General features: G+C 44.8%; 1 protein-coding gene across 3 annotated transcripts in view; it reads right to left on the minus strand.

Annotated features, from left to right (window-relative positions):
• Window positions 1–26,643, minus strand: part of PTPRU (protein tyrosine phosphatase receptor type U) — a 765,217-nt gene that overhangs the window by 402,858 nt on the left and 335,716 nt on the right. For all 3 annotated transcript variants that reach the window (XM_069225125.1, XM_069225127.1, XM_069225126.1), the window contains exons 5-7: window positions 17,926–18,041; window positions 16,939–17,113; window positions 128–421 (exon numbers count right to left, since the gene is read on the minus strand). In XM_069225125.1, the coding sequence (XP_069081226.1) occupies window positions 128–421; window positions 16,939–17,113; window positions 17,926–18,041 (585 nt within the window). The remainder of the gene's footprint in view (window positions 1–127; window positions 422–16,938; window positions 17,114–17,925; window positions 18,042–26,643) is intronic.

The raw sequence follows: 26,643 nt of genomic DNA on the forward strand, positions 1-26,643 counted from the left end.
TCTACAGAGAAAAATGTGAGTGCTTGCTGTTGGAACAGGATTGTCCTTAGGAAGACTGGCTGCAGGGCGCTACCCAGCACAAACACCTTACACATATACACGACACATACATAATAGCCATGCCTACCTGCGCACTTGGTCCTGCTAATCAAGGGTGGTCCTGGTCGGCCCGTGCCCCCTTCGCCTGGCCGGGTCAGCAGGACGCTGATCTCATATTCAGAGTCCGGATCCAGGTGCCACAGTTTGTATGTCTGCATGTTGACCACATGGATCTCAGACCAAGCCCCTGAAGTCAGCCGATACTCGATCTCCTTGCGCACGATTGGCCCATCACCGGTGATTGAATTGGTGTTGAGCTGAATGATCAGGTAGGTGGAGCCGGCGCGGAGCAGCTGTGGTGGGGCGATGGGGGTCGGTGGCTCTGAAAGAGGTCAAAGGGAAGGTTAGGTCTAACACTGCAATGTCATCCACTGTATATACCAATATATGTTAACTTTAATCATATAAATAGAATTAGAATTAGCTCAGCTCTGGATGTTTCAAAAACAGAATTCATTTTGTTTCTCATTTTTCAGCCACCGTCAGGGATTAGTTTCCTCGGCTTGAATAAATATTATGCTCGTACCGTTCTGACATTTTGATGTTCCATATTTACAGTTTAAGCTGCATCTCTCTGCCCTCCTAATTCATTTTCCATCTCCATTACCCTTTTCTGTTTCCTGTACACATTAACCTATCAACAGTCTGTGCAGCGACAAAAGAAAGCATTCTATTCTCACCCTGAGAATATCAGCAAGTGCAGAGCTTTCTCTCCAACAGCGCTCTGCTTTACTTACGTTTAAGGGACGTGCCAGTTGCCAGTAATGTGACTGGAGCACCCCTCCAAACCTCATGTCCAGCACTGAATGCTCCCCACATTCAGCGATTGAAGTGCATTAAAAAGAAAAGTATGGGAACTGTGATGCTGTGCGTAATGGGGGTGGGGTGAGTGAGTGTGGGGGCAGGGTCAAAGACATGGTTAAAAAAACTAAATATTCTGTAACTTTTTTCAGTCTTTCACCTTCAGCTATCTACACGTAAAATTACACACAGCTTAAATGAAAAATAAATGCAAGTTAAATTAATAAATAGGAAATGCACTATTAGGTATTATGAAACCTCTATTGGTTAGTGCACTGCAGAGGTCTGTGTCTGTAGCCAGTGAGCCACAGAATTGGATCTGGATTGGTCAGGTGGAGAATAGTGGCTTGTGTATGTTTAGTGCTGTCAGGTCCCAGTCTAGTACAGAAAGGACTGTGAATATGTAAGACATTATTTTAAAATTCTATTACACACAGTATAAGATAGATTGCCACATAATGCGCACACACATTTTAAGGTTAAAAAACAGGGCTTCCAAAATCTATATTTTATTAATACTCAAACTGCACGTAGTGCAATTTCTGTTATATGCCTTCCCTTTAAAAGCGCACACTTCACAGCTCAGCTGGTAACTCCCATGCATTACATCTCAAAAAGAATAAACCTGGGGCATCAGGAAACTTCAAGTGGCTCTATCAATTAAAGGAAGTAGCTTGGCTTCCAAACACCCTTTACACTTGCAAATTAACCCAATGCTCACATTTACATTTCTTCAGGGAAGCAGGCACCCTGGCAAGAAGGCATGTTTAGCTGTCTGCCTCTCTCTCAGTTTCACAGCACAGGGCAGAAAAAGGCACATTGCGCTGCTCGAGCTATACTTTAGCACTGTGAGCACATTCTGCGCTGATAAATGTGCGAGTGCCACCACATGATGTGCCAGAGGGCACAACTACTTAAGTTGATTTTTCTGCCCTCGTATAGATTTTCTACTCAAGCAGCAGCCTTCTGACCGTGAACGGTCACGACCACCCACATTGGAAAAATCTCTCTGTATGTCTTCCTAGCAACCAAAAATCAAGCTTGTGTACTCCACGTGGGCAGGGAGTTGGGGTGATGGACCAGAGGAGGATTTTTTCATCATGACAGTGTAATATCTATGCTTTAATTAGAATATTACCTATTTTACTATGATGACATCTATTCCTATGTTTTATGTACTGTGTTAAGGGTGATCCAATGGGCAACAGTGTCAAAGACTGCATTGAGGTCAATGTTAGAAACTGGGTCTCTAGTTAGCAGAGGTTTGCACTCTGTCCAAGCATGGACCACAATCCTGGTCAGGGCAAGTAACATACACAATGAACATTTACCTGTGCTCACCCCCTGGGAGCTTGGCACAGAGCAGTCAGGCTAAACTAAAGAGGCAATGTGTATAGTATTGTTTACACACATAGTAACACAGTGAAAACACCACAAAATGACTCCACAACAGCTTAGAAAAAAAGTCAATATGTAACCGAGTCAGACAACACCAAAAGAACAAAAATCCAACATACACAAGTCAAGTTATGACTTTTTAAGGGTTAGATCAAAATGCTGTGGTTAGAAGACAACAGCTCCAACTGGGACTATCTGGTCGCGCTGGACCAGTGCAATCGAAAAGTGCAGTCTGACTGTAATGGAGTGTAGGCCGGATACAGGAGTCACACAGACCTGCTGACAGTACCTTTGTTGCATTGATGCTCGGTGACAATCTGGATATGTTAAACTTGAAAGTACATGTCCAACTTTTTAAATACACTGCTCTCTGCCCTTGAGGCTAACCAGGGCCTACCTTAGGGATGACTTACATGTAATACAAAGGAAGGTTTGGGCCTAGCAAGTGGGTACACTTGCCAGGTCGAAATGGCAGGTTAAACTGCACACACACTCTGCAATGGAAGGCCTGACTCATGCTTGAAAGGCTACAGTAGTGGGTGGCAAAAACACTGCTGCAGGTCAACTAGTAGCATTTGTCTTACAGGCACTGGGCACACATAGGGCACTTTACTAGGGACTTACTAGTAAATCAATATGCCAATCAGGGAGAACCCAATGTTACAATTTTTCAAACTGAGCACCTGCACTTTAGCACTGGTCAACAGTGAAAAAGTGTAAAGAGTCCTAAAGCCAACAAAAACAGGGTCAGAAAAAGAGAAGAAAGGCAAAAATCTGTGGATGACCCTGCAGGAAAGGCCATTTCCAACAGTCAAGGAGAATTAGCAGGTATGATTCTCGAAACCAGGATACTGCTCTGCTGCTGCAGCAGGAGAGATTCAGGGATGAAGAAGCACAACTAGTTCATGGGTTAGAGGGGGGTGGGAGCTTTAAAAAAAAAAGCCATCAAATAGGACAGGACATTTATAAGAGATATTTCGCCTCAGGCTTAGTAAACCCAGGCCAAGTTTGTGTCACATAACTTCACCTCTTCCAATGGAAAGGGGCCACAGTTCTCTGAGGGGGGCTGTATCATGATGGAGAAAGCTTGCAGCCTCTGTTGAAAGAATAGGTGAACACAAAATGTATGATGCTCAGAGCACTCATTAAATGCCAATTGAGGCACACAAGCATTTGTTACCAAGAGGAGCTTTTTCCATCTGGAATCATACACTGAAACTTGACCTTTATTAGGGAATGGGTTTTTAACTGACATATGTTAAGCAGTGTTTTAAATCCATTCACATTCTTTGCATATTTGAAATGAATATTGCCCGGTGCAAATGAATAAACCTATTAGATTGTTGCACCAGCAGCAGGCAGGCTTGCCTCTTTGAGATCCTGCATGTACTGTGTTTGTAATTACAAGTTTATCATGTCATTTTTTTGTTTTGTTTGGATGTGTTGTATTACAGTATTGGAATCTGCATACCACATGCCTGCCATTGCAGTGTAGTGCCTGGTACAGGCAGTGGGGTCCCATCCAGCGACCTGAAGTGAAACCTTCTTTAGCTTCACTGTCTGTCTGGGAGCCCTTACTAGATGAAGTCTGTACACCCCAGGTTAATGTAGAAAGCTGCATTCTCCACTGGTGGCAACACAAACTGGGTCTATACTGCTGACACCACAAACCAGCTTTCTCTACTGATGACATCACAAACTGGGTGAACCCTACTGAGACCACAAACCAGCTTTCTCCACTGATGGCATCACAGGCTGTCCCTACAGATTATATTAAACGGAATTTCCCTTTTGATGCTATGCTATGTTATGTGACGTGGTATGATATGCTATGCTATGTTGTGTTACATTGTGTTATGTTATGTGTTAGAAATAGGGTCTCTGGTTGGCAGTCAGTTTTCACTCTGTCAAAGCAGGGACCCTCACTCTAGTCAAGGTAAGGGACTTACACTCCTAAGGCAACCCCTGCTCAACTCATTGGTAGCTTGGCACAAGCAGTCAGGCTTATCTCAAAGACAATGTGTAAAGTATTTGTACCAACACGCACAGTAATACAGTGAAAATACTACAAAAGGGACACTACACAAGTTTAGAAAAATAGCCAATATTTATCTAAATCAAACTCCCAAAAGCCACAAAAATCCAACATACACAAGCAAAGTTATGAATTTATGAAGTTAAAAAGAGTTTTAATCCATAGAAATCAATGGATGCGTTATTTTTAGACAAAGTATGTGGTTTGCGTAAAAAATAAAGCCGCCCGGGTGAGCGTGCATCAGAAAAGTCAGGGATCTGTCAATTCTTTACTCGCAAGTGAGGCTGTGCGTCGTTTCTTCTCTGATTGGGTAGGTGATGCGTTGTTTTTCTCTCCCGCTGAGGAGCTATGCATCAATTTCTGGATGGGGAACCTCGGGACCGTGCAGGTTCACTGTGGTTTCTATGCTCAGTGACGATGCGTGTGACATTCCAGCATACGGCGCTGAAAAGCCGTGCTGTGTGGGCGATGGGTTGATTTTGGCAGCTGCACAAGGGTGTTGCATTGATTTCCCAGCCGCGATGTAGGTGGTGCCTCGATTTTTCAGCCGCAAAGCAGGTGGTGCGTCGATTTTTCTCCTGCATGGCTCCTGTGTGTGGATTTCAGTCTTGGTTCCACCAGCTTCTCCTTTCACAGGCCAAGGGACTGGATTAGACACCACTTGGCAGGGAAGGAGCCTCAGCAAGAGAGTCCAGATGTTGGCAGAGGAAGTCTTTGATGGCCCTGAGACTTCAGAACAGGGGGCAAGCTCAATCTAATCCCTTGGAGACACTTCACAGGCATAAAAACACAGCAAAGTCCAGTCTTTGTCCTCTCAAAGGCAGATGCAGCAACTGCAGTCCTACCCTCAAAGCACACTCACAGGTAAAGGGGCAGTACTCCTCCTCCAGCTCTTCTATGCTATGTTGTTTTATGTTGTGTTGTGTTGTGCTATGCTATGTTGTGTTATGCTATGTTGTGGTATGTTATGCTATGTTATATTGTTATGTTGTGTTATGCTATGCTGTGTTAAGCAATATTGTGTTATGTTGTGTTATGCAATGTTGTGTTATGCAACGTTCTCTTTTGCTATGTTATGCTATGCTGTGTTATGCTATGTTGAGTTATGTTATGCAATGTTATGTTATGCAGTGTTATGCTATGCTATGTTGTGTAATGTTGTGCTATGCTATGTTGTGTTGTGTTATATTATGTCACGCTGAGCTATATTGTGTTATGCTATTCTATGTTGTGTTATGTTATGCGTGTTATGTCGTGCTATGACATAGTATGTCATGATATGCTGTATATATTGTGTTATGTTATGCTATGTTGTGTTATGCTATGCTGCGTTATGCGATGTTGCGTTATGCGATGTTGTGCTATGTGATATTGTGGTATGTGATGTGGTATGTGATGTTGTGGTATGTGATGCTTTGCTATGTTGTATTGTGTTATGTTGTGTTAAGCTATGTTGTGTTGTGCTATGTTGTGCTATGCTATGCTGTTATGTTATGCTATGTAGAGTTATTTTCTGTTATATTATACTATGCTATGTTGTGTTATGCTATGCTATGTTGTGTTATGCTATGTTGTGTTATGCAATTTTGTGTTGAGTTGTTATGTTATGCTATGTTGTGTTGTGTTGTTATGCTATGCTATGCTTTGTTGTGTTATGTAGTGGTATCTTGTTATGTTATGCTATGATATGTTAGGCTATGTTGTGTTCTGCCATGCTATATTGTGTTATGTTATACTATGCTATGTAGTGTTAGGCATGCTATGTTGTGTTGTGTTATGCAATGCTATGTTGTGTTATGCAGTGCTATGCTGTTATATTGTGTTATATTCTGAATAAACAAGTAGGATTTATACAACAAATTCATGCTGTTGTGCCTTTTCGTGCTGTGAGTGCAATAACCACCATGCAGCGAGAAGCGGCGAGACAAAAGAAATAGTTCATCCACGCTGAAGTATATCGGCAATCGTGCAATTATCCATGTAACAGAGGTAGTCTGCAAGGCATGACAAAAAAAGCCTCAAGGCAGGACACACGTAAAGCATTTACCAATGATAGCAGGTGAGTTCTGAAAGGCAAGCCCACTAATGAGTGAAAGTGATGGGCGGGATGTGGGCATGGTTAAAAGCCCACAATACTAACAACAGCTAAAAGTGCCCTGCGCGCTCAAGCTAAAAGGGCCCTTAAACCACAAACTATTCCCAGCTGTAAAAAAAACTGCTTTGAGAGAGCTTAAACAGGCACTGAATGGTGGGAGTGGTTATTATTTTGGGGTTCCCACTAACCTAGCCTGGGGACCCAAAGATGATATAGAAAGAAAGAACATGTTGTCATGAATGTTTTGGTGTTAGTCCCATTGTCCTAGGACCACCACAGGCTGAGTTATCAGCAAACATTTTGCAAAAGTAATGCCCTGCAGAGCATTATCAGTCCATTTTCCAGAGTGCAGTCAATACTGTAGTATCTGCTCTCCCACTGTGCCAGGAGAGCTGCTTTCACTTTGAGGATTTCTGTTTACTGTAAAGCATTTATCAAATTCAAGTGTTTAAGAGGATAGCCACAAGAAGCTGCTCTGATTAGGTAACTGAACAATGTGACTTGCGCTCCAGTACCGCGGATCAAGTTCACGCTGTTGTGCCTGTTAGAGCTGTGAGGTCCATAGCCACCATGCAGCAGGAAGGGGAGAGCCAAAAAAAATAGTTTGCCCATGCTGAAAAATATCGTCAATTATTAATTTAACAGGGGCAGTCTGCAAGGCGTGACTAAAACAGTCTCAAGGCAGGACAAATGTAAAGCATTTACCAATGACATCAAGTGATTTTTGAAAGGTAAGCCCACAAATGAGTAAAAGTGATAGGTGTGGTTAAAAGCTTACAATGCTTACAACAGGCGAAAGCGCTTGTGCTCGACTTAAAAAAAGGGCTTTGCAACAGGTCCCTATCAGGCCTTATAATCATGTCCTCAACTTTACTGCCAATAAAAACATTGGTTGACTTCTGAACAATGAATGTAAAAAAAAGTTAAGGTAATTCTTGCAGCAATTTAGTCTCTGCTTATATTTTGCATGCATAACAGTCTTGGGAATGCAAGATTAAGTAAGCTATTTCCAGGATGTTTTATTTTTCCATTTAGCATATTACTCTTTTAGACTGCACACTTTGAACTGAGTCGCCTCCCAGGTGTTTATAACGGGCCACAATTGACAGCTCGGGATTTGGGGCTGAAAGCAATGCGTGTTTCTTGCAGTGAATGCCAGTGGGTGAATATGGGGTTCAGAATACATGTTCATCCAATCCTTGGCCTCTCTCAGAAAGCACAGGGTAATATTCCCGTTGCAATTATGATTCTGTGCAAATGTGTTAAGGAGGTACCCAGATGTCAAAATATTGACAAGGCAAAAATTTTAAAAAATGCTGCGTTTGGGTGTGAGTAGGTTGCATGTTTAGGGATTGTAAAGTGAAAGAGATGCAAGGAAATGCACTCACAAGAGTGAAAAAAGGGTGCTGAGAAGGAAAGAGGTGAAGTGTAAAAAATGCAGATGGATGAGATGTGGAGAGAATAAGGGTATACTTGTCTAACAGAGTAAACATAACAGTACTGATGGTGGCACTCTAAAGGACCAATACCCTTTCCACATGCCTTAGTAATGTCTAATTCACAGTCTCGTAGTTTCAGAATTTAAACATTTTCAATGTTATTTACAACAAAATCATTGTTACTCATTTATTTTCAACAGCTAACAATCACTGACAAAGCCAATATTCACGGCTGGTTTTAGGTTAGCCAGTTGTTGTATCATATCTGGATGCAATAACAGAAAGAGCCGAAGGAACCCAAATACGGGTCGGTGGCACAATAAGGGAAAGGTAGAAACTTAGTTTAAGCCGCTATTTTTTGTGGGGAGCTGTTTAACTTCAGTTTAAATTAAATAACCAAACCTACAATCTATTAGGTGATTTCTATTTATTCCTGAAATATACTAAATCCATTCAATGTGCAATTCTCTTTCAAAAGTCGATATTTTATATTTTTAGCAACTATCTTGAATCAACATAATATCACCAAGTAAAATCATGCAATGTGCAATTCAAGTACCAGTACACATTAATTGTGATATTGGTATTGATTGTATTTGAGTAATTCTGGCTTTCCAGAGTCTACTAGTTTTTAAATCCTGTTGTAAGCAGATGGTCTTGTAATAGATGTCCCCACATTGTTTACAATTCAGAAAGCAAGTTAAAGCCCTAAAGAAGCTGCTTTTTCTGCCGCGAAACACGTTGGCTGATACAATGTTGGTTCAGGAGAGCTGTTCATTATATATAATATTGACTTTTAAAAGAGAGCTGCACATTGTATGGTTTTACTATGATATCTCAAGAATAAATAAGAAAACAGTTAATAGATCATATGCAACGTTTTGTTTACTCAATGTAAAGTGAAGGTAGATAGATACCTCCTTACAAAAAGTATTGGTTGTTTTGAATTATCGACTCGTTTAGGCACTGCTCTAGTAGGTGGTAGCTAGTGCAGGGCCACCAGCATCCAAGTGCCTAAATCTATTAAATATTACTTTAAGACACACCCAGTGCTTAATTTGAGCCGGTGGTTGCCGGTGGGAGGCACCGGCACTTATTTTTGAGGGCCGGCACTTATTTTTCTACATCATGCAATTACTGCGAGCCAAAGAGACATATGGGAAGATAGACGGAAAAGAGTCACATAGGGAGGAAGCTGCTAGAGTGAGCTGAAAGGGCAGAGTGCCTGTAAATGGATTGAAGAGTCCCGAGACGGCTCTAGATTTACACTGCCTCAGTATTCTGTGCTCTCACGTGTTTCAGATGAGAGCTTTGGGCAACAGCATGTTTTTATTTACAAATTAATCACGGGACACGCCTCCTTCTGAAATGAAACTCTGACTAGACGAGAATGTGCTTTTAGTGGGAGAAGATGGCACTGGTGAGCAGTGGGATAAACTGCCACCAGGGTGGCACATTTCGAGGCTGAAACAGCTGCCTACTAGTCTAGACTGCAGTGATCTCTAGCTAACCATTTCACCAGCAACAAATCCACTCCCTATTTCTCAGAGCACCTATAAACCATTATATTTCAGCCTTCACCTCGAGGGGGCGCTACTACGCCGCGGGCATGACTAAAACGCAGTTAAACCTGGCAGGAGGACGGGAAGTTCCGGGGTAACCGGTCATTAAGAGGCGAAATTAAAATCTTTGGCTTCCCTGAGCAAGAACAAAAGAGGGACTACGTTAATGCCTGTTAATCCTGCCGAAATCCAATCCCCGCGCCCATTGGTGGGGAGGGGGTGCGGGCACAAGCACTCGTTCTCGGGATCCGTCTCTCCGAGCTGCGAGTCAGGCTCCGCGACTGAAATTACCAACCGGGCGTCGGGGCCCGGCCGCTGCTGGGGCTCCGTCCGTCAAAGCGGATTAATTCCGACTGGCTTTGTTTCTCGCTGGGTCGCTGTTCTCCTTTCTCCGGCACTCCAGTGTGAAACAAATTAATTACTTGCCGTCTCCGGCGTAAACAAATAAAAGAAAAAAACAGAGAGCGGCGATAGAGGGCAAGAGAGAAAGGAAAAAAGAAATAACGAGAAGGAAAGCGAGGGAGCGTGCTGAGCGGCAAGGGGCGAAAGAAGGCGACGGAAGGTAAGCACAAATGAGCGAGGAACCGGAGAACGGCGAGTGGGGACACAACCAGTGAGGTGAGGTTTGGAGACAGAGATAGGATCAGAAAGAAAAACGAGAAGGAAAGAGAAATAACTAGAGAAGAAAAAAATGAGAAAACATGAAAGTAAGCGCTGGTAGCGTGTGCCGGAGCGTGTAGGTCACATATAGGTTAGGGTTGTCACAGCCCTACTACTAGTGTGCATGGACGTCAGCTCAACAAAATGCCGGAGGTAACGAAGGAGACATCACACACCCTTTGACCTTCCTTTTCACATACAAATATATTCACACATAAACTCTCTCACATAAACACTGTCTGCAAACACACACACAATATACATTTAAATTATTTTTTTGACTTAACTTAATTTGTATTATAATAGAAGTACAAAAATATGTTTTTCTTCACTATTAGATTAATACAAACTTGATCGAAAACAAGGAGAATGGCGCCACAGTGGACATCCATAAGGAAGAGCTATAGACGAGCTGCCGCTCTATTCCAGCCACGGATCTTGCGCCCTCATCCCCCGAGGCCAGGGGTCGCGAAGGCAAAGCCAGAGAAGGGGCAAGCCAAGGGTGACGCCTGGCGACCCCTAAATGACTCCATGGTAGTGTGTGTGTATGTCTATACACAGGTTACATGTCGACAAGGGTTATTTGTGGAAGTCACACACCTACTAGCAGCGTGAGTATAATTGGCTATGTAGGGTCGCCTATAGACTAGGGTAGTTTTTATCAGCAGTGTCCCATTGTGTCTGCAGGCCACACATGGGCCAGGGCTCAGAGCTGCTAGCAGGGGTTACATGCCACATGTGGACTAGGTCTGTCTGTGTAAGGCGCACAGCTCTTAGTAGTGTATGAGGGCAACCTGTGGCCTAATACTGTCTGTGGAAGAGACAGAGCTGCAGCTGCTAGCAGGGGTTACATGCCACATGTGGACTCGGTCTGTCTGTGTAAGGCGTACAGCTCTTGCCAGTGTGTGAGGGCAACCTGTGGCCTAATACTGTCTGAGGAAGAGACAGAGCTGCAGCTGCTAGCAGGGGTTACATGCCACATGTGGACTCGGTCTGTCTGTGTTGTGTAAGGCGCACAGCTCTTAGCAGTGTGTGTGGGCAACCTGTGGCCTAATACTGTCTGTGGAAGAGACAGAGCTGCAGCTGCTAGCAGGGGTTACATGCCACATGTGGACTCGGTCTGTCTGTGTAAGGCGCACAGCTCTTAGCAGTGTGTGTGGGCAACCTGTGGCCCAATACGGTCTGTGGAAGAGACAGAGCTGCTAGCAGGGGTTACATGCCACATGTGGACTCGGTCTGTCTGTGTAAGGCTCACAGCTCTTAGCAGTGTGTGTGGGCAACCTGTGGCCTAATACTGTCTGTGGAAGAGACAGAGCTGCAGCTGCTAGCAGGGGTTACATGCCACATGTGGACTCAGTCTGTCTGTGTAAGGCGTACAGCTCTTAGCAGTGTGTGTGGGCAACCTGTGGCCTAATACTGTCCGTGGAAGAGACAGAGCTGCAGCTGCTAGCAGGAGTTACATATGCCACATGTGGACTAGGTCTGTCTGTGTTGTGTAAGGCGCACAGCTCTTAGCAGTGTGTGAGGGCAACCTGTGGCCTAATACTGTCCGTGGAAGAGACAGAGCTGCAGCTGCTAGCAGGGGTTACATATGCCACATGTGGACTAGGTCTGTCTGTGTTGTGTAAGGCACACAGCTCTTAGCAGTGTGTGTGGGCAACCTGAGGCCTAATACTGTCCGTGGAAGAGACAGAGCTGCAGCTGCTAGCAATGGTTACATGCCACATGTGGACTAGGTCTGTCTGTGTAAGGCTCACAGCTCTTAGCAGTGTGTGAGGGCAACCTGTGGCCTAATACTGTCTGTGGAACAGACAGAACTGCAGCTGCTAGCAGGGGTTACATGCCACATGTGGACTCGGTCTGTCTGTGTAAGGCGCACAGCTCTTAGCAGTGTGTGAGGGCAACCTGTGGCCCAATACTGTCCGTGGAAGAGACAGAGCTGCAGCTGCTAGCAGGGGTTACATATGCCACATGTGGACTAGGTCTGTCTGTGTTGTGTAAGGCACACAGCTCTTAGCAGTGTGTGAGGGCAACCTGTGGCCTAATACTGTCTGTGGAAGAGACAGAGCTGCAGCTGCTAGCAGGGGTTACATGCCACATGTGGACTCGGTCTGTCTGTGTAAGGCTCACAGCTCTTAGCAGTGTGTGTGGGCAACCTGAGGCCTAATACTGTCCGTGGAAGAGACAGAGCTGCAGCTGCTAGCAGGGGTTACATGCCACATGTGGACTAGGTCTGTCTGTGTAAGGCTCACAGCTCTTAGCAGTGTGTGTGGGCAACCTGAGGCCTAATACTGTCCGTGGAAGAGACAGAGCTGCAGCTGCTAGCAGGGGTTACATGCCACATGTGGACTCGGTCTGTCTGTGTAAGGCGCACAACTCTTAGCAGTGTGTGCGGGCAACCTGTGGCCCAATACTGTCCGTGGAAGAGACAGAGCTGCAGCTGCTAGCAGGGGTTACATATGCCACATGTGGACTAGGTCTGTCTGTGTTGTGTAAGGCGCACAGCTCTTAGCAGTGTGTGAGGGCAACCTGTGGCCTAATACTGTCTGTGGAAGAGACAGAGCTGCAGCTGCTAGCAGGGGTTACATGCCACATGTGGACTCGGTCTGTCTGTGTAAGGCTCACAGCTCTTAGCAGTGTGTGTGGGCAACCTGAGGCCTAATACTGTCCGTGGAAGAGACAGAGCTGCAGCTGCTAGCAGGGGTTACATGCCACATGTGGACTAGGTCTGTCTGTGTAAGGCTCACAGCTCTTAGCAGTGTGTGTGGGCAACCTGAGGCCTAATACTGTCCGTGGAAGAGACAGAGCTGCAGCTGCTAGCAGGGGTTACATGCCACATGTGGACTCGGTCTGTCTGTGTAAGGCGCACAGCTTTTAGCAGTGTGTGCGGGCAACCTGTGGCCCAATACTGTCTGTGGAAGAGACAGAGCTGCAGCTGCTAGCAGGGGTTACACATGCCACATGTGGACTAGGTCTGTCTGTGTTGTGTAAGGCGCACAGCTCTTAGCAGTGTGTGAGGGCAACCTGTGGCCTAATACTGTCTGTGGAAGAGACAGAGCTGCAGCTGCTAGCAGGGGTTACATGCCACATGTGGACTCGGTCTGTCTGTGTAAGGCTCACAGCTCTTAGCAGTGTGTGTGGGCAACCTGAGGCCTAATACTGTCCGTGGAAGAGACAGAGCTGCAGCTGCTAGCAGGGGTTACATGCCACATGTGGACTCGGTCTGTCTGTGTAAGGCTCACAGCTCTTAGCAGTGTGTGTGGGCAACCTGAGGCCTAATACTGTCCGTGGAAGAGACAGATCTGCAGCTGCTAGCAGGGGTTACATGCCACATGTGGACTCGGTCTGTCTGTGTAAGGCGCACAGCTCTTAGCAGTGTGTGCGGGCAACCTGTGGCCCAATACTGTCAGTGGAAGAGACAGAGCTGCAGCTTCTAGCAGGGGCTACATATGCCACATGTGGACTAGGTCTGTCTGTGTTGTGTAAGGCGCACAGCTCTTAGCAGTGTGTGAGGGCAACCTGTGGCCTAATACTGTCTGTGGAAGAGACAGAGCTGCAGCTGCTAGCAGGGGTTACATGCCACATGTGGACTTGGTCTGTCTGTGTAAGGCTCACAGCTCTTAGCAGTGTGTGTGGGCAACCTGTGGCCTAATACTGTCTGTGGAAGAGACAGAGCTGCAGCTGCTAGCAGGGGTTACATGCCACATGTGGACTCGGTCTGTCTGTGTAAGGCTCACAGCTCTTAGCAGTGTGTGTGGGCAACCTGAGGCCTAATACTGTCCGTGGAAGAGACAGAGCTGCAGCTGCTAGCAGGGGTTACATACCACATGTGGACTTGGTCTGTCTGTGTAAGGCTCACAGCTCTTAGCAGTGTGTGTGGGCAACCTGAGGCCTAATACTGTCCGTGGAAGAGACAGATCTGCAGCTGCTAGCAGGGGTTACATGCCACATGTGGACTCGGTCTGTCTGTGTAAGGCGCACAGCTCTTCGCAGTGTGTGCAGGCAACCTGTGGCCCAATACTGTCAGTGGAAGAGACAGAGCTGCAGCTTCTAGCAGGGGCTACATATGCCACATGTGGACTAGGTCTGTCTGTGCTGTGTAAGGCGCACAGCTCTTAGCAGTGTGTGAGGGCAACCTGTGGCCTAATACTGTCTGTGGAAGAGACAGAGCTGCAGCTGCTAGCAGGGGTTACATGCCACATGTGGACTTGGTCTGTCTGTGTAAGGCTCACAGCTCTTAGCAGTGTGTGTGGGCAACCTGAGGCCTAATACTGTCCGTGAAAGAGACAGAGCTGCAGCTGCTAGCAGGGGTTACATGCCACATGTGGACTCGGTCTGTCTGTGTAAGGCTCACAGCTCTTAGCAGTGTGAGTGGGCAACCTGAGGCCTAATACTGTCCGTGGAAGAGACAGAGCTGCAGCTGCTAGCAGCGGTTACATGCCACATGTGGACTAAGTCTGTCTGTGTAAGTCTCACAGCTCTTAGCAGTGTGTGTGGGCAACCTGAGGCCTAATACTGTCCGTGGAAGAGACAGAGCTGCAGCTGCTAGCAGGGGTTACATGCCACATGTGGACTCGGTCTGTCTGTGTAAGGCGCACAGCTCTTAGCAGTGTGTGCGGGCAACCTATGGCCCAATACTGTCCGTGGAAGAGACAGAGCTGCAGCTGCTAGCAGGGGTTACATATGCCACATGTGGACTAGGTCTGTCTGTGTTGTGTAAGGCGCACAGCTCTTAGCAGTGTGTGAGGGCAACCTGTGGCCTAATACTGTCTGTGGAAGAGACAGAGCTGCAGCTGCTAGCAGGGGTTACATGCCACATGTGGACTCGGTCTGTCTGTGTAAGGCTCACAGCTCTTAGCAGTGTGTGTGGGCAACCTGAGGCCTAATACTGTCCGTGGAAGAGACAGAGCTGCAGCTGCTAGCAGGGGTTACATGCCACATGTGGACTAGGTCTGTCTGTGTAAGGCTCACAGCTCTTTGCAGTGTGTTTTTGCAACCTGAGGCCTAATACTGTCCGTGGAAGAGACAGAGCTGCAGCTGCTAGCAGGGGTTACATGCCACATGTGGACTAGGTCTGTCTGTGTAAGGCTCACAGCTCTTAGCAGTGTGTGTGGTCAACCTGAGGCCTAATACTGTCCGTGGAAGAGACGGAGCTGCAGCTGCTAGCAGGGGTTACATGCCACATGTGGACTCGGTCTGTCTGTGTAAGGCGCACAGCTCTTAGCAGTGTGTGCGGGCAACCTGTGGCCCAATACTGTCCGTGGAAGAGACAGAGCTGCAGCTGCTAGCAGGGGTTACATATGCCACATGTGGACTAGGTCTGTCTGTGTTGTGTAAGGCGCACAGCTCTTAGCAGTGTGTGAGGGCAACCTGTGGCCTAATACTGTCTGGAAGAGACACAGCTGCAGCTGCTAGCAGGGGTTACATGCCACATGTGGACTCGGTCTGTCTGTGTAAGGCTCACAGCTCTTAGCAGTGTGTGTGGGCAACCTGAGGCTTAATACTGTCCGTGGGAGAGACAGAGCTGCAGCTGCTAGCAGGGGTTACATGCCACATGCGGACTCAGTCTGTCTGTGTAAGGCGCACAGCTCTTAGCAGTGTGTGCAGGCAACCTGTGGCCCAATACTGTCAGTGGAAGACACAGAGCTGCAGCTGCTAGCAGGGGTTACTGGCCACACGTGGCCAAGGCTGTTTGAAGAGGCTCACAGACCACGTGTAAAGGTCGACTAGACAGCAGGGGCGTTTCGAGGGGTCAGGTGCCATAGGTTTCTGTTAAGAACACAAGGAAGTGTGCATGGTGGCGTGTGGCTTGAGGGGGTCTTGTTCGCAATCACTGAGCCAGTACCACCCGTGTGCAGGAGACAGAGGTGGGACGAGAATGAAGTGGGAACATTCTCTGTATATGCAATAGCCTATATCGTCATCAGTGGAAAACCTATTAATAGACAGTACAACATGCAATAATAAAACACCAGTTCACGGAGAAAATTCTACATGAAATCACCAGATAAAGTAGATCAATTAAATAATTTCACCATAAATTCACGTGCTTTTAGATAGCCCATAGATGACTGAGTGCTCATTTTCCAACCCCTTTTAATTTTACGAATAATCAACCAAGCAGAAAAGACATAATGAAACACTGTGGCATAGAACTTCTTTACCCTTGACTTTGGGTAGAAAGTCTTAGCCATTTGTGTGTCCAGTAGGATTGGGAAAAACCGAGTTAAGGAGGTCAGCAACGACTGTAACAAAAGACACAAAGGGCTGGGAAGTGTGGCCAAAGGGGAAGGTAAAATCTGGAGTCCGTGGGCACTAGAGCATAAGAGGAGAAACATGGACGTAGAATGGTACAGATAATGTAGGCATGAGCAGGGTCAGACTGGCCTATAGGGCAATCAGGTAGTGCCCGATGGACTGGTCGGCAAGGTCAGTGTGTGGGCCTTTTTTTTTTTTTCCAGCAGTTTGTGGGACTGCTTTATGGGAGGGTGGTCTGGTTTTTACTGTTGATTTCCCAATTACCACAAGTAATGCCTACAGCAAGCACCAATGCCTGCAGTCTCGCATGTAACACACCTTTACAACTAATCTTTATAAGTTCAAAGTGCCCTGATTTGCAAACATGGGCAACTGTTTAGCTACCTGGTTCGCTAATGGGGGCCACTTTTATTTTGGTGTACAGGCCTATTTTTTGCCCCAGATTGACCATGGGCATGAGGCCTACACCTACTGCTCACCTAGTTTGGCCCCGCATTGATACAGAGTGGCACACACAGCTGTGACTGGCTACCTCCTTCCAGGATTCCCACTGATGTTGAGGGATCAGAAATAGAGAGATCAGAGACTCACCTTTCACTATCAGCTCGGCAAAGTTGGAGACACCCGAGCCCCGGCCGGACTGTGTCACGCAGCGGTAGAGGTCTTGGTCTTCTTTGGTGGCCTCCTCCAGTCGGAAGGACGCCTGAAACCGACGGTGGCTGATGTGCTTCACTGATGCTACTGGAATGATATTGCCATTCTGCCGCTGAGAAGAGAGACACATTATTAATAGCGCCTTTTACGAGCCTTTATATGCTTAGCACTGCAGGGCTTTAGGAAAGTGTGTCCCTGTGGCTGCCTCTGTCAAAAGGAAACTGCACAAAGTCATTCAGGCAAACCTCCAAGCAAGGGCTGCTCTTGGTCGAGACATCTGGAAGGTCTCTTCACAAGGGAACAGCGACAAAGGGCGTTTCCCCGTACACATGGGATTTTTTGTCTCTTAAGGTCAGAAGGACTTCCTGGCGCTGAAGACGTATTTAGAAAGAGCTGGACCTTAAAGCCTTCCTAGACAGATCCATCCTCAGCTGGCTCAATGGAATGACTGAGGTGGCCATGTTATCAGCTGCGCTTTTACGGCTTATGCTAAAGACAATGCAACAATTCGACAATGCAGTGCACTTAACCAGAAACCTCTGCTCCCCTCCCGAAATTCCCTAAACACCACATGAATCAGAATGAGGAAAGGAGTTCTTTAGGGCATGGTAATCCCCTGGTGTAATTTGTGTACAAGATCTCGCTGCACCTGTAGCTTCTGCAAAACTCTGAAAAGTACCTTTTTAAGAAAGCTGCTAAAAAAGGAGAGGGTGGGTGCCTCCGAGTGGCGGCTGACACATATTGAATGGCGCAGTACAGGCCATACCTACAAACTGCAAAAGCTGCGCAGTGGTAGCCACATAAACAGGGTCTGTTTAAACAAGCTCTGGCTCATCTCAGTCATGACTTTGCCTTCCGTCAGTAGTAATGGTCCTTCACCCTTTTCATTTACATCTCTTCACCTGGGTGCATCACTCTGCTTACCTGCATCAGGAACCTCTCAGCCTCCGTGGCCTTCCCAGCCGCAACACACTGGAAGGTGGCATTTTGGCCTGCGTTTACTTCAACCTCCCCGAGGCGGGAAAAGTGAGGCGCTCTCGCTGTTGAAGGAGACAAATGATCAGGATTAAGAAACCCTCACCAAACCAAAACAAACATTTGCAATGCATCAGGTCTTGCGTTTGCTCATGTTAGAGCTGATAGCGTTGTAAACTCCTAACCCGACTTTTCACCTATCGGCAAAAGTGCATTTATGTACGTAACCCAAAAAAGTGCAATTAACTATGTAAAGCGCTCAACTTCTGCCAAGCGAAATCGCGCTAGTAAATTAGAGAAAAAGTAGTCCACGAGCAGGACAGAAAACAGCGAGCCTCGCATGTTTTCTGTACTTGGTCGATGTGCTCGAGGAGGCCTAGCCACCGGAAAAGGCATGACGTATGCATGCCTTCGACTAATGAAAGCAAGCAGATTTTATTAGGCAAGCCCACGAACCAATCAAAAATAGTGACGTGACGTCGACATGGCTCCGAGCCCTTTTCTAAACACTAAAGCGTCTTGCTGCGATACGCATGCGCAAGCGCATGCAACGCAGGCTCGACCCTAAAAAGAGTAAGAATCTCTGTGGGTGAAGTTCTTCTTGAAGGAGTCCCTCCACTAATGTTGGGCCCAAACAAGAGGTGTCAAAAGTCGGTCTATGACTATAGAATCTATGCTAGATTTCCACACTAATCATAGACTATGCCAATGATTTCCACTTGGAGTCAATGTACGTAAATATATTTATTATTTGATCTATGAAAGGGTTTAAAAAGCCATACTTACATACGATTAGATATTTACACTAATTCATTGTTTTCCTAAAATAAACAAATATGTACACAAATTAAGTAACTATTACATGATCACCTGCCTCTGGTAGGCAAAAAATTATTTAAAATAAAAAGCACAAGGGCAATTATCTCCCAGCAGTGATTTTTGCCCCCCCCCCCCCCCCACCCCATACATCGAAGTAAAATCCGGTCTGAATACTGTGCCATCATGGTTATCCCAGATTGGATAATCTCGGGAAAAATCCTTCTAATTACAGCTGTAATGAAACCTATGCTGCAGGCTGTTAGCCATCAATACTGCAAGAGATGCAGTGACCACTGCTATCTTGTGTAATGCTAGTGAAATAAACAAAACTTCCTCGAGTATTTAATTACATAAATTAGGGGAAGATTATAATTGCATTTGGATGGAAATTAAATCCCTCGTGGACTGCTTGAAAATATGGCATGGATCCCCTCTCCTCTTGGATCTGCCCTTGTCAGCGTTGGGCTAAACCTTTCATAGAGTAGAGCCCCTTACCTGCACATTAATGTAGTGGCTAAACAATAAACACTCAGAAAGTTGGCCAGGTGATACGCTGGCAAAACTCTAATTTTGCAAATATACCTTTGTATTTGTATTACCAACCAATTTCTGTAGGAGCGCTGATGTAATGCCTATGAGGCAGCTATCTAAGGAAAGTACTAAAACACTCCAATGGGAGCATGGTCCTATAAACTATGGGCTAAAACATTTCTATGGGTGTGCAGCCCTCCAATGTCTGGACTGAACCATTCAAATGGGAATACAGCTCTTATTGTATAAACTGAACCATTCCTCTTGGAGTGTACAGGTACTGTATAGACTGAACAGTTTATATGGAAGTACAGCTCTCTAAGGCACACAATGAACAATTCTGAGGGAGTGCAGTAGTCTAAGATACAGTCTAAACCAGTATCTCCCAAATTATGGCTTAGGACCCACTGGGAAGTTACAAGCCAATTTTTGGTTGGTCCTGCTCTATATTTAAGCAATACTTCAAATGATTAGATCTATTTGCGCAGCAGTGCAAAGGTGCTGAACAATGTCCTTAAATCCAATTTTGAAACAAACCCTTGCAAGAATTTCCCAAAAAAGGCTGGATAAGCCTTTCAGTAGTTGTTGCTGCTCTTCTTTTATTTCACAAAGTGATATTAACAGCAAATGCGATCGTACACAGCCATAGTACTTCTGTATGACATTCACACCAATTAAGAAAAACAGATGTGGCCTAATGGACAGAGCTGCAGACTTTATATCTGGAGAACCAGGTTCGAGTGCCAGCATTGGCTCAAACGTCCTTTGATTCTAGGCAAATAACTTAAACTCATGTTTTTATAATAAAATTAATATGACCTTGTGTAATATAGGTTGGTCCTTGTGTAAGGTACTTCAATGCCCTGGACTGTGTTTGTACTATATAAATCTCTCTATATGTTATATATCTGCAGGATTTTTCAGAAGCCTTGTGATTTTTAGTGAACAGATTCCACAGGCCAGCACCACACTCTGAAAAGTGTTCCAGATGCCAGTGTAGTTTACCATCTGCCACTTCTAAAGCAGATCAATATCTTGGCCACAATCCAATATCGAAGGGCATGGTCAAGGTCATAAAGTTTACAAATAATTGCTATTATATTAGAAAAATTGCCCTGCCTCCTGATCATTAAAGCAAAGTGGGTTATAAAAGTTTGTCTTTCTAAAAATTGGGTCATGGTTCTATTGGAATATAGCCCTCAAATATATAGGGCAAACAATACATACTGGATTGCAGCCATCAAATGTAAAGACTAAATCTTTCCTACAGTCTTCTAACGTATGGACTGGGACATTCATATAACAGTATAACACTGTGCATCACAGAATAAATAATTTTATGGGAGTTCAGTCTTCTAAAGGCTAGAATGAATTGTTCATAGATCTAAGAACAAGGCAGACCTAACAAGGTTGAATCAGCATGAGACAGGTAAAAGAACAGGAATAAGAACTCGTATGAGCAGTTGACCACTCACTCGTCATTTCAAGACTTGATTTTGGGAATGCATTATTGTCTGGAGTTCCTTAATCCTCCTTAGCCCCAATTACAGCAGTACTTGATTCGAGGTCCAGGTTAATCAGCTCTGCAAGTAAATTTGAACACATAACCTTTTTTTAATTCCACAAGCTGGTTTGGTGTGCCTTATGGCTAGAATTGAATTCCAAGGCTGCTGCATGTCCAGGAGGTCATCCACAGAAGCACCCTGCCAGATCTTACTGAACTTCTCAATACCTCTGATGGTCAAAGAGGTCTAAGAAGTGGTACATCTCTTCTGCTTGAAGCTCCCTACTTAGTTCAGAACCTCATCTGCTCTCTGGAAATCCTCCCCTCAACCATCCCACTTCCCCAGTTACATCACCCATCACTACCATCCGGAAACAACTACAGGTCCACCTGTTCTGATAGTTCCTACTCTAATGCCCACAACACGTTAGAATTCAATCACGAATTACTTTACCTTTCATTGTTCGATGCAGAACTTACTGCTAAGTTGTTCTGCATGCTTCCTCATCTCGAAATAACCCTTTTTGTTTGCTTTCGGAAATGTTTTAATGAATAGCACCTTCCTACTGATGAGTTCCAGATGCGCTATATAAATATACAAAATAAATAAGCTGAGGAGGCCAAATATATCACTGCTTCACGGGGAATCTCTCTCTCCATACGGACATATGGCTCCCTGAAATCAGCTGTACAGAGAGTGTGTGAACACTGCAATGGTGCAAGTTTTTTTTTTAAGAGACCTCTTCTCTTGCCTGGACGTACAGCTACTAGTCAGGGGCTGAACATAGGGCAGATCCCAGTTGTGCCAGTCCTCTGTGAAAACACCTTTTCTTTTGCATGGATATATAGTCCCCAGACAGGGCAGAACCTACCTCTGCCAGTCCTCTGTGAAGAGAGCCCTTCCATGGCATGGAACTACACTGGCTGAACACAGATGGGGCAGATGCCAGTTATGCAAGTCCTCGATTAAGAGACCGCTTCTCGTGCATGATCCTATAGCTCCCAGACAGCTGCTGCAGAAATCAGGGCAGATAGTAGCTGGGCCAGGCCTTTTGCATAGATGTATGGCTCCCAGACACTAGACATATACATACAGGGCAGAGTCACACCTGTGGCAGTTTTTCATGAACAGCCCTTCCATGGAATGGATGTATATGTAGCTCTCAGACACCAACGGGCCTACGTACGGCTGATCCAGGTGCCCAATTTGCCCAAATTGGTTATGATCACGGCAGGAGCGATGGGCACAGCAGTCCCCCCGGGCCGAGGGGCCGCAGTAATCAGGTCAGTATGCCTTTGTCACGGCGAGTTGACAGACAGCCGGGCCTCCCATCTTGTTTGCGGTTTTCTGCTTCGCAGAGAGGCAAAATAAGGCACTTTGCATTTTAATAGCATTTTCTCTTTAGAATAAAAAGACATTTGTCTTTAAGTGACAGTGAAAATTGACGATTTCATACAGCACTGCGGCTCTCAAAGCGAACTGTGGTCACAGATGAGTCTTAATGAAGCCACGAGAAGAGTCAAAAACCCACACCTAAACTGTGGAGGGCTAAGCGACAGAAACAGTGAAGCAAAGCTGGCTTTTACTCACGGTATCACCAAGCAGGACGACCTACACCGGTATTGAACCTTCCTTCAGTCTCACACACGACCCCTAAACATATGGGGCAACTGAGTGAGGACTGCAACTTGTCTCTAAGGGTCACTGAGACAACCGGGTCCACTAGAGCTTGGGCTGGTATTGTGACAAAGGCAAAACCTGTTGAGACTGCAGTATTAGGACCACAAAGAATACCTGCCCCCTTTGGCTGAAGCCATATTCCATTCTGAGAAATCACAAAAAAATGCTTCAGTGCTAGATGGACTATGTTGCAGTTTACACACCAAGTCAATAATGACCAAACCTAAAGGATCAAAAAAAATATTTGAGAGGACACCTCACCCACAATTTATGGTGTGCTTAACACTCCTACATCAGAGAAAAATAATATTGCTATGGTGGACTCAACTAAAAAGGGGGTTCTTAAATTTTGTTTTTTTCAGGACAATCCCAAGGGTCCAGATGTAGTTTTAAAAATACCTAAGGGCATACCCAAAAGATTTCCTTTATTCATAGGTACCCTTGGTAGATCCTTTTTGTCTAGAGTTCCAATATGGAAAGCACCGCCTATAGTAGACAAGTGTATCCCCCCAAAAAGCTGATTCATCTTGAATTTGTTTCTTCTTACGTGGACTGGAAAATAAAATCTCTCAGACCTACCTGGGAGGTTAGTTCTAAACCGCTGCCTATCCACCAACGCCCTCCCCATCACACGTGTGGCCAGATGGGTGGCAGTGGGCCTAGGAAACTTATAGACCATGAATTTCGTTTAAGAGGGAGTTATTCTGTCCACCATCAAACTCCACAGTCTGCAGATGTTCTGCGAATTCACCCTGCCCCGCCCTCAGCTTGGCTTTGTGTGATCATAGATGGGATTATGCTAGTGCTGATGGTATTTGCAGGCCTTTAAGTGGATTAGTGGTCTGATCTTCGAAGCATATGCAGGGGAGGCATGCAGGCATTAAACACGGTGTTTGCAATTGGAGAACGACAGAGGAATTGAACCACTTGTCATATTGCCTAATAATACATTACTGTTCGAGGAGTGTATTATGCTCTTTGTTGGGATTGGCAGTAGTACCCACATAAGGTCCTTAGGAAATATGTAGGAAAGCAGCCAATGACACCAGTTTTCAATTATCCATTATTCCATAAAAAGACAAGGCCCTTAAAGCAGGTTTGTGACTGTGAAGGTTTTTATTTTCCTTCAATTACTCTGTAGCTGTAAAGTGAAGTAAGATTGAACACCTTTAGTTTTCGTCTTTTGCCATTTTGATTCTCATCTTTCCACTGCATTCTCTTGTACCGCACAGAAATAATATTGTCACTTTGTGCATGTACAAACACTTAGGAAACCCCGTTCTCCTACTTACAAACACAAAACACGGGCTCATATTCAATACAAGGCTCGCACCAAAAAAAACTAATTCAACTAAAAGCCCACCCACAGCAACACAACACTGCAACCCTAACATAAAATGCATATTAATTAATGAAACGTCTGCTCAAGCACATACACCATCGATCACTGATCACATAACTCACAAAACAAACATGATATTTATCGCAGAGAACTGGTTTTCCACATCTCTAGTTATTTAAGTCCCTAAGGGCTAAAATATTGTGCACCAAGACAGGACAAAGAGAGCAAAAGTTTGTAATGTAGTCATACATAACTCAGTCTGAGATGTACATACACATTTCCCTTATACAACTCTTTGGAACTCATGCTAGGAACGGACAACCTGACACTCAAGAAAACCACAGGTTTGTACATCATTCAATGGCCCTCAGGATGGAGTCTCACCTTCTGCAAGCTCTTCAAAGACCTCATCATGTCCATCACTTCTTATTATTCAAATAACATGTTTCTGGGGAATTTCAACATTCATTGTTAGAGCAACAAAAACCCACTTGTCCCTAAACTAAACAAAATCTGAAACCTACATGGATCCTCTTAATTAAAACTCCCAACACACAAAAAGGAAACAGTCGACCCGATGAAACCTCACAAGTTCAGAAAAATCTTTGCTTCTTGACTGGATCAACCATTGCACAATCCCATTTCACAACATATACCTTCAGATCTTTAAAACTTGTCAAACTAAGCCAATACAAATTTGGAAAAGTAATTCAAATAACTCTAATCTGTACCTCTCAGAAAATTTAAAAATCCTTGGCACAATATGAAAACATGTCAATCTAAACTTAAAATATCATCCAACCTGTGCAATTCATCATCTCTAAACACCACCAAGAAATTACATCCCATCTCTAAAAGTCAATAAAGAAAAACACTAAGCTTAATAATATATCAAAGAGCTACATGTAAGTTTAAGAAACAGCAAGGGAATTGTCCAAGATGCAAACTCCTGAAACTCTACAGGTGTTGAAATTCAGCAAAAATACCACAAGGGAAAAATGCATTGCAATTAAAGCCAATTACTTCAAGAAACAGATTCAGGAATCTTCGAACAGACCCAGTGTGCGATTCCAAACAATTAACACTGCTGGAACCAATCCAGCAGCCAAACATCCAGTGCTCAAGAACAAATGTTATCAACATTGCAAAATTCTTCTCCAACCAAATATAAAAAATAAAATCATATAATCAGAAATGCAAAAGTCAGTCTGGATATTCCCGAAAGCAACATTAAACACTGATCATGCTCAAAAAAATCTGACACTCATGACATAATCAATATGATATCGCCAATTAACACTTCTTTGTTGGTAGATAACCACGTCCTTGCAAATGTACTAAAGTTTTGCCCAAGGCCACCTTCCTGGGCTTAAGCCTCGTCTCCAAACTTCCTTTCTAGAAACAGTCATTCAAAATCAGTATCTGCAATTACTCCACACATCTCCCACAAGGACCTCTTAAACCCCTACCAACCAGGATTGTGACCTAAATTCAGTACGGAGACGCCAACTCTCCAGAAAGCTGTTGATATCCTCTATACAACAGGAAACAGTGACACATGCCTGTGGGTAACACTAGATCTATCAGTAACTTTTGACAGCACTGTCCATGACATACTTTTCTCTATACTGTGCTTCAGAATGAGAATTAAGGGTTAAGTACTACAAGGGTTTGAATCTCTCTGCTTGTTAAAATAGGTTCCTTCAGCTCTCCTACCTTAGAAGTTCTATCATTTTGCCTTTACTATTCAATCTCTACGTGGGAATCTCTTGGTCAGATGATACAAAAAGAGATCCTGATACCCCAGTTTGCAAAAGATAGAGCATAATTTAAGGAACATAGCACGGCTGACATTATAACTTTAAAAATATTTCTAGAAAATGTAATGGACTGGATGAGCTCCTTTTCCCTAAAATTAAACCCAGCAAAAGCAGAATTTCTCATCCTCTGCTCAGTGAGTACATCTATGCCAGTCCAAAAGTCCTTCGATTGGAGATTCCCAATCATAACACGCAAAGACAATGAAATAAGTATTCTCATGCCAACCGCCAAAAAACTGAAACCAGCTCTGAGAATCTAATCCACATTCCCAACCTGCTGTCATTTTGAAAGGCCCTAAACCCACATTTTCAGTCTCCACTTAGCAAGTCAGACTCATTTTTAAAATATTGTTACAGTTCCTGCTCTTTGTTACAATGTGTTACTTGTGAAGCTAGCTGCTGCCTTTGTGGCTAGGTCCATTTTATGTAAATGTATTGAATAAGTAAAAATGGTGGCCAGAGATGTGAGGTTGTATGCACTTTCTGACTGACAATGCTCTGTGGAAGGGAATATGGGTGAATGATTTCTGGACCAGGACCAGACTAACACCTTGCCCTCTTTAGTAGTTGATCCTGCTCCAGTTTGGACAATCCAGTCTAAACTACCAAGTCAAGTCCTCTCTGAACCAAAGTACAAGCAACCCATGACAGATTTCGTCCTACGTATGATTGGGTCTAAACTGAGGTTACATGGTGGGCAAAAAAGACGATGGTTTGGAATGCTATCCCGACCAATTGCCAGTGGTTAGACAAATTGCTTGCATTTCTCCCATCACCTTTTGTGTGTTTGATGTTACTGTACCTCAGACCAGCAGCCAGGTTAGAAACTACATTCAATGTTTAAGCATAGAGCCATGGTGTGGTGAGAAGAGTAGGTGATTGAATAGACCTGGAAAGGCTCAGGATGCGAATTTCAGTCCCAACACAGGCATCAGAAGAACAACCCCATATATGGAAAACGATGAGATGA

The sequence above is a fragment of the Pleurodeles waltl genome, chromosome 3_1 (genome assembly GCF_031143425.1).
Source record: "Pleurodeles waltl isolate 20211129_DDA chromosome 3_1, aPleWal1.hap1.20221129, whole genome shotgun sequence".
Lineage (NCBI taxonomy): Eukaryota > Metazoa > Chordata > Amphibia > Caudata > Salamandridae > Pleurodeles > Pleurodeles waltl.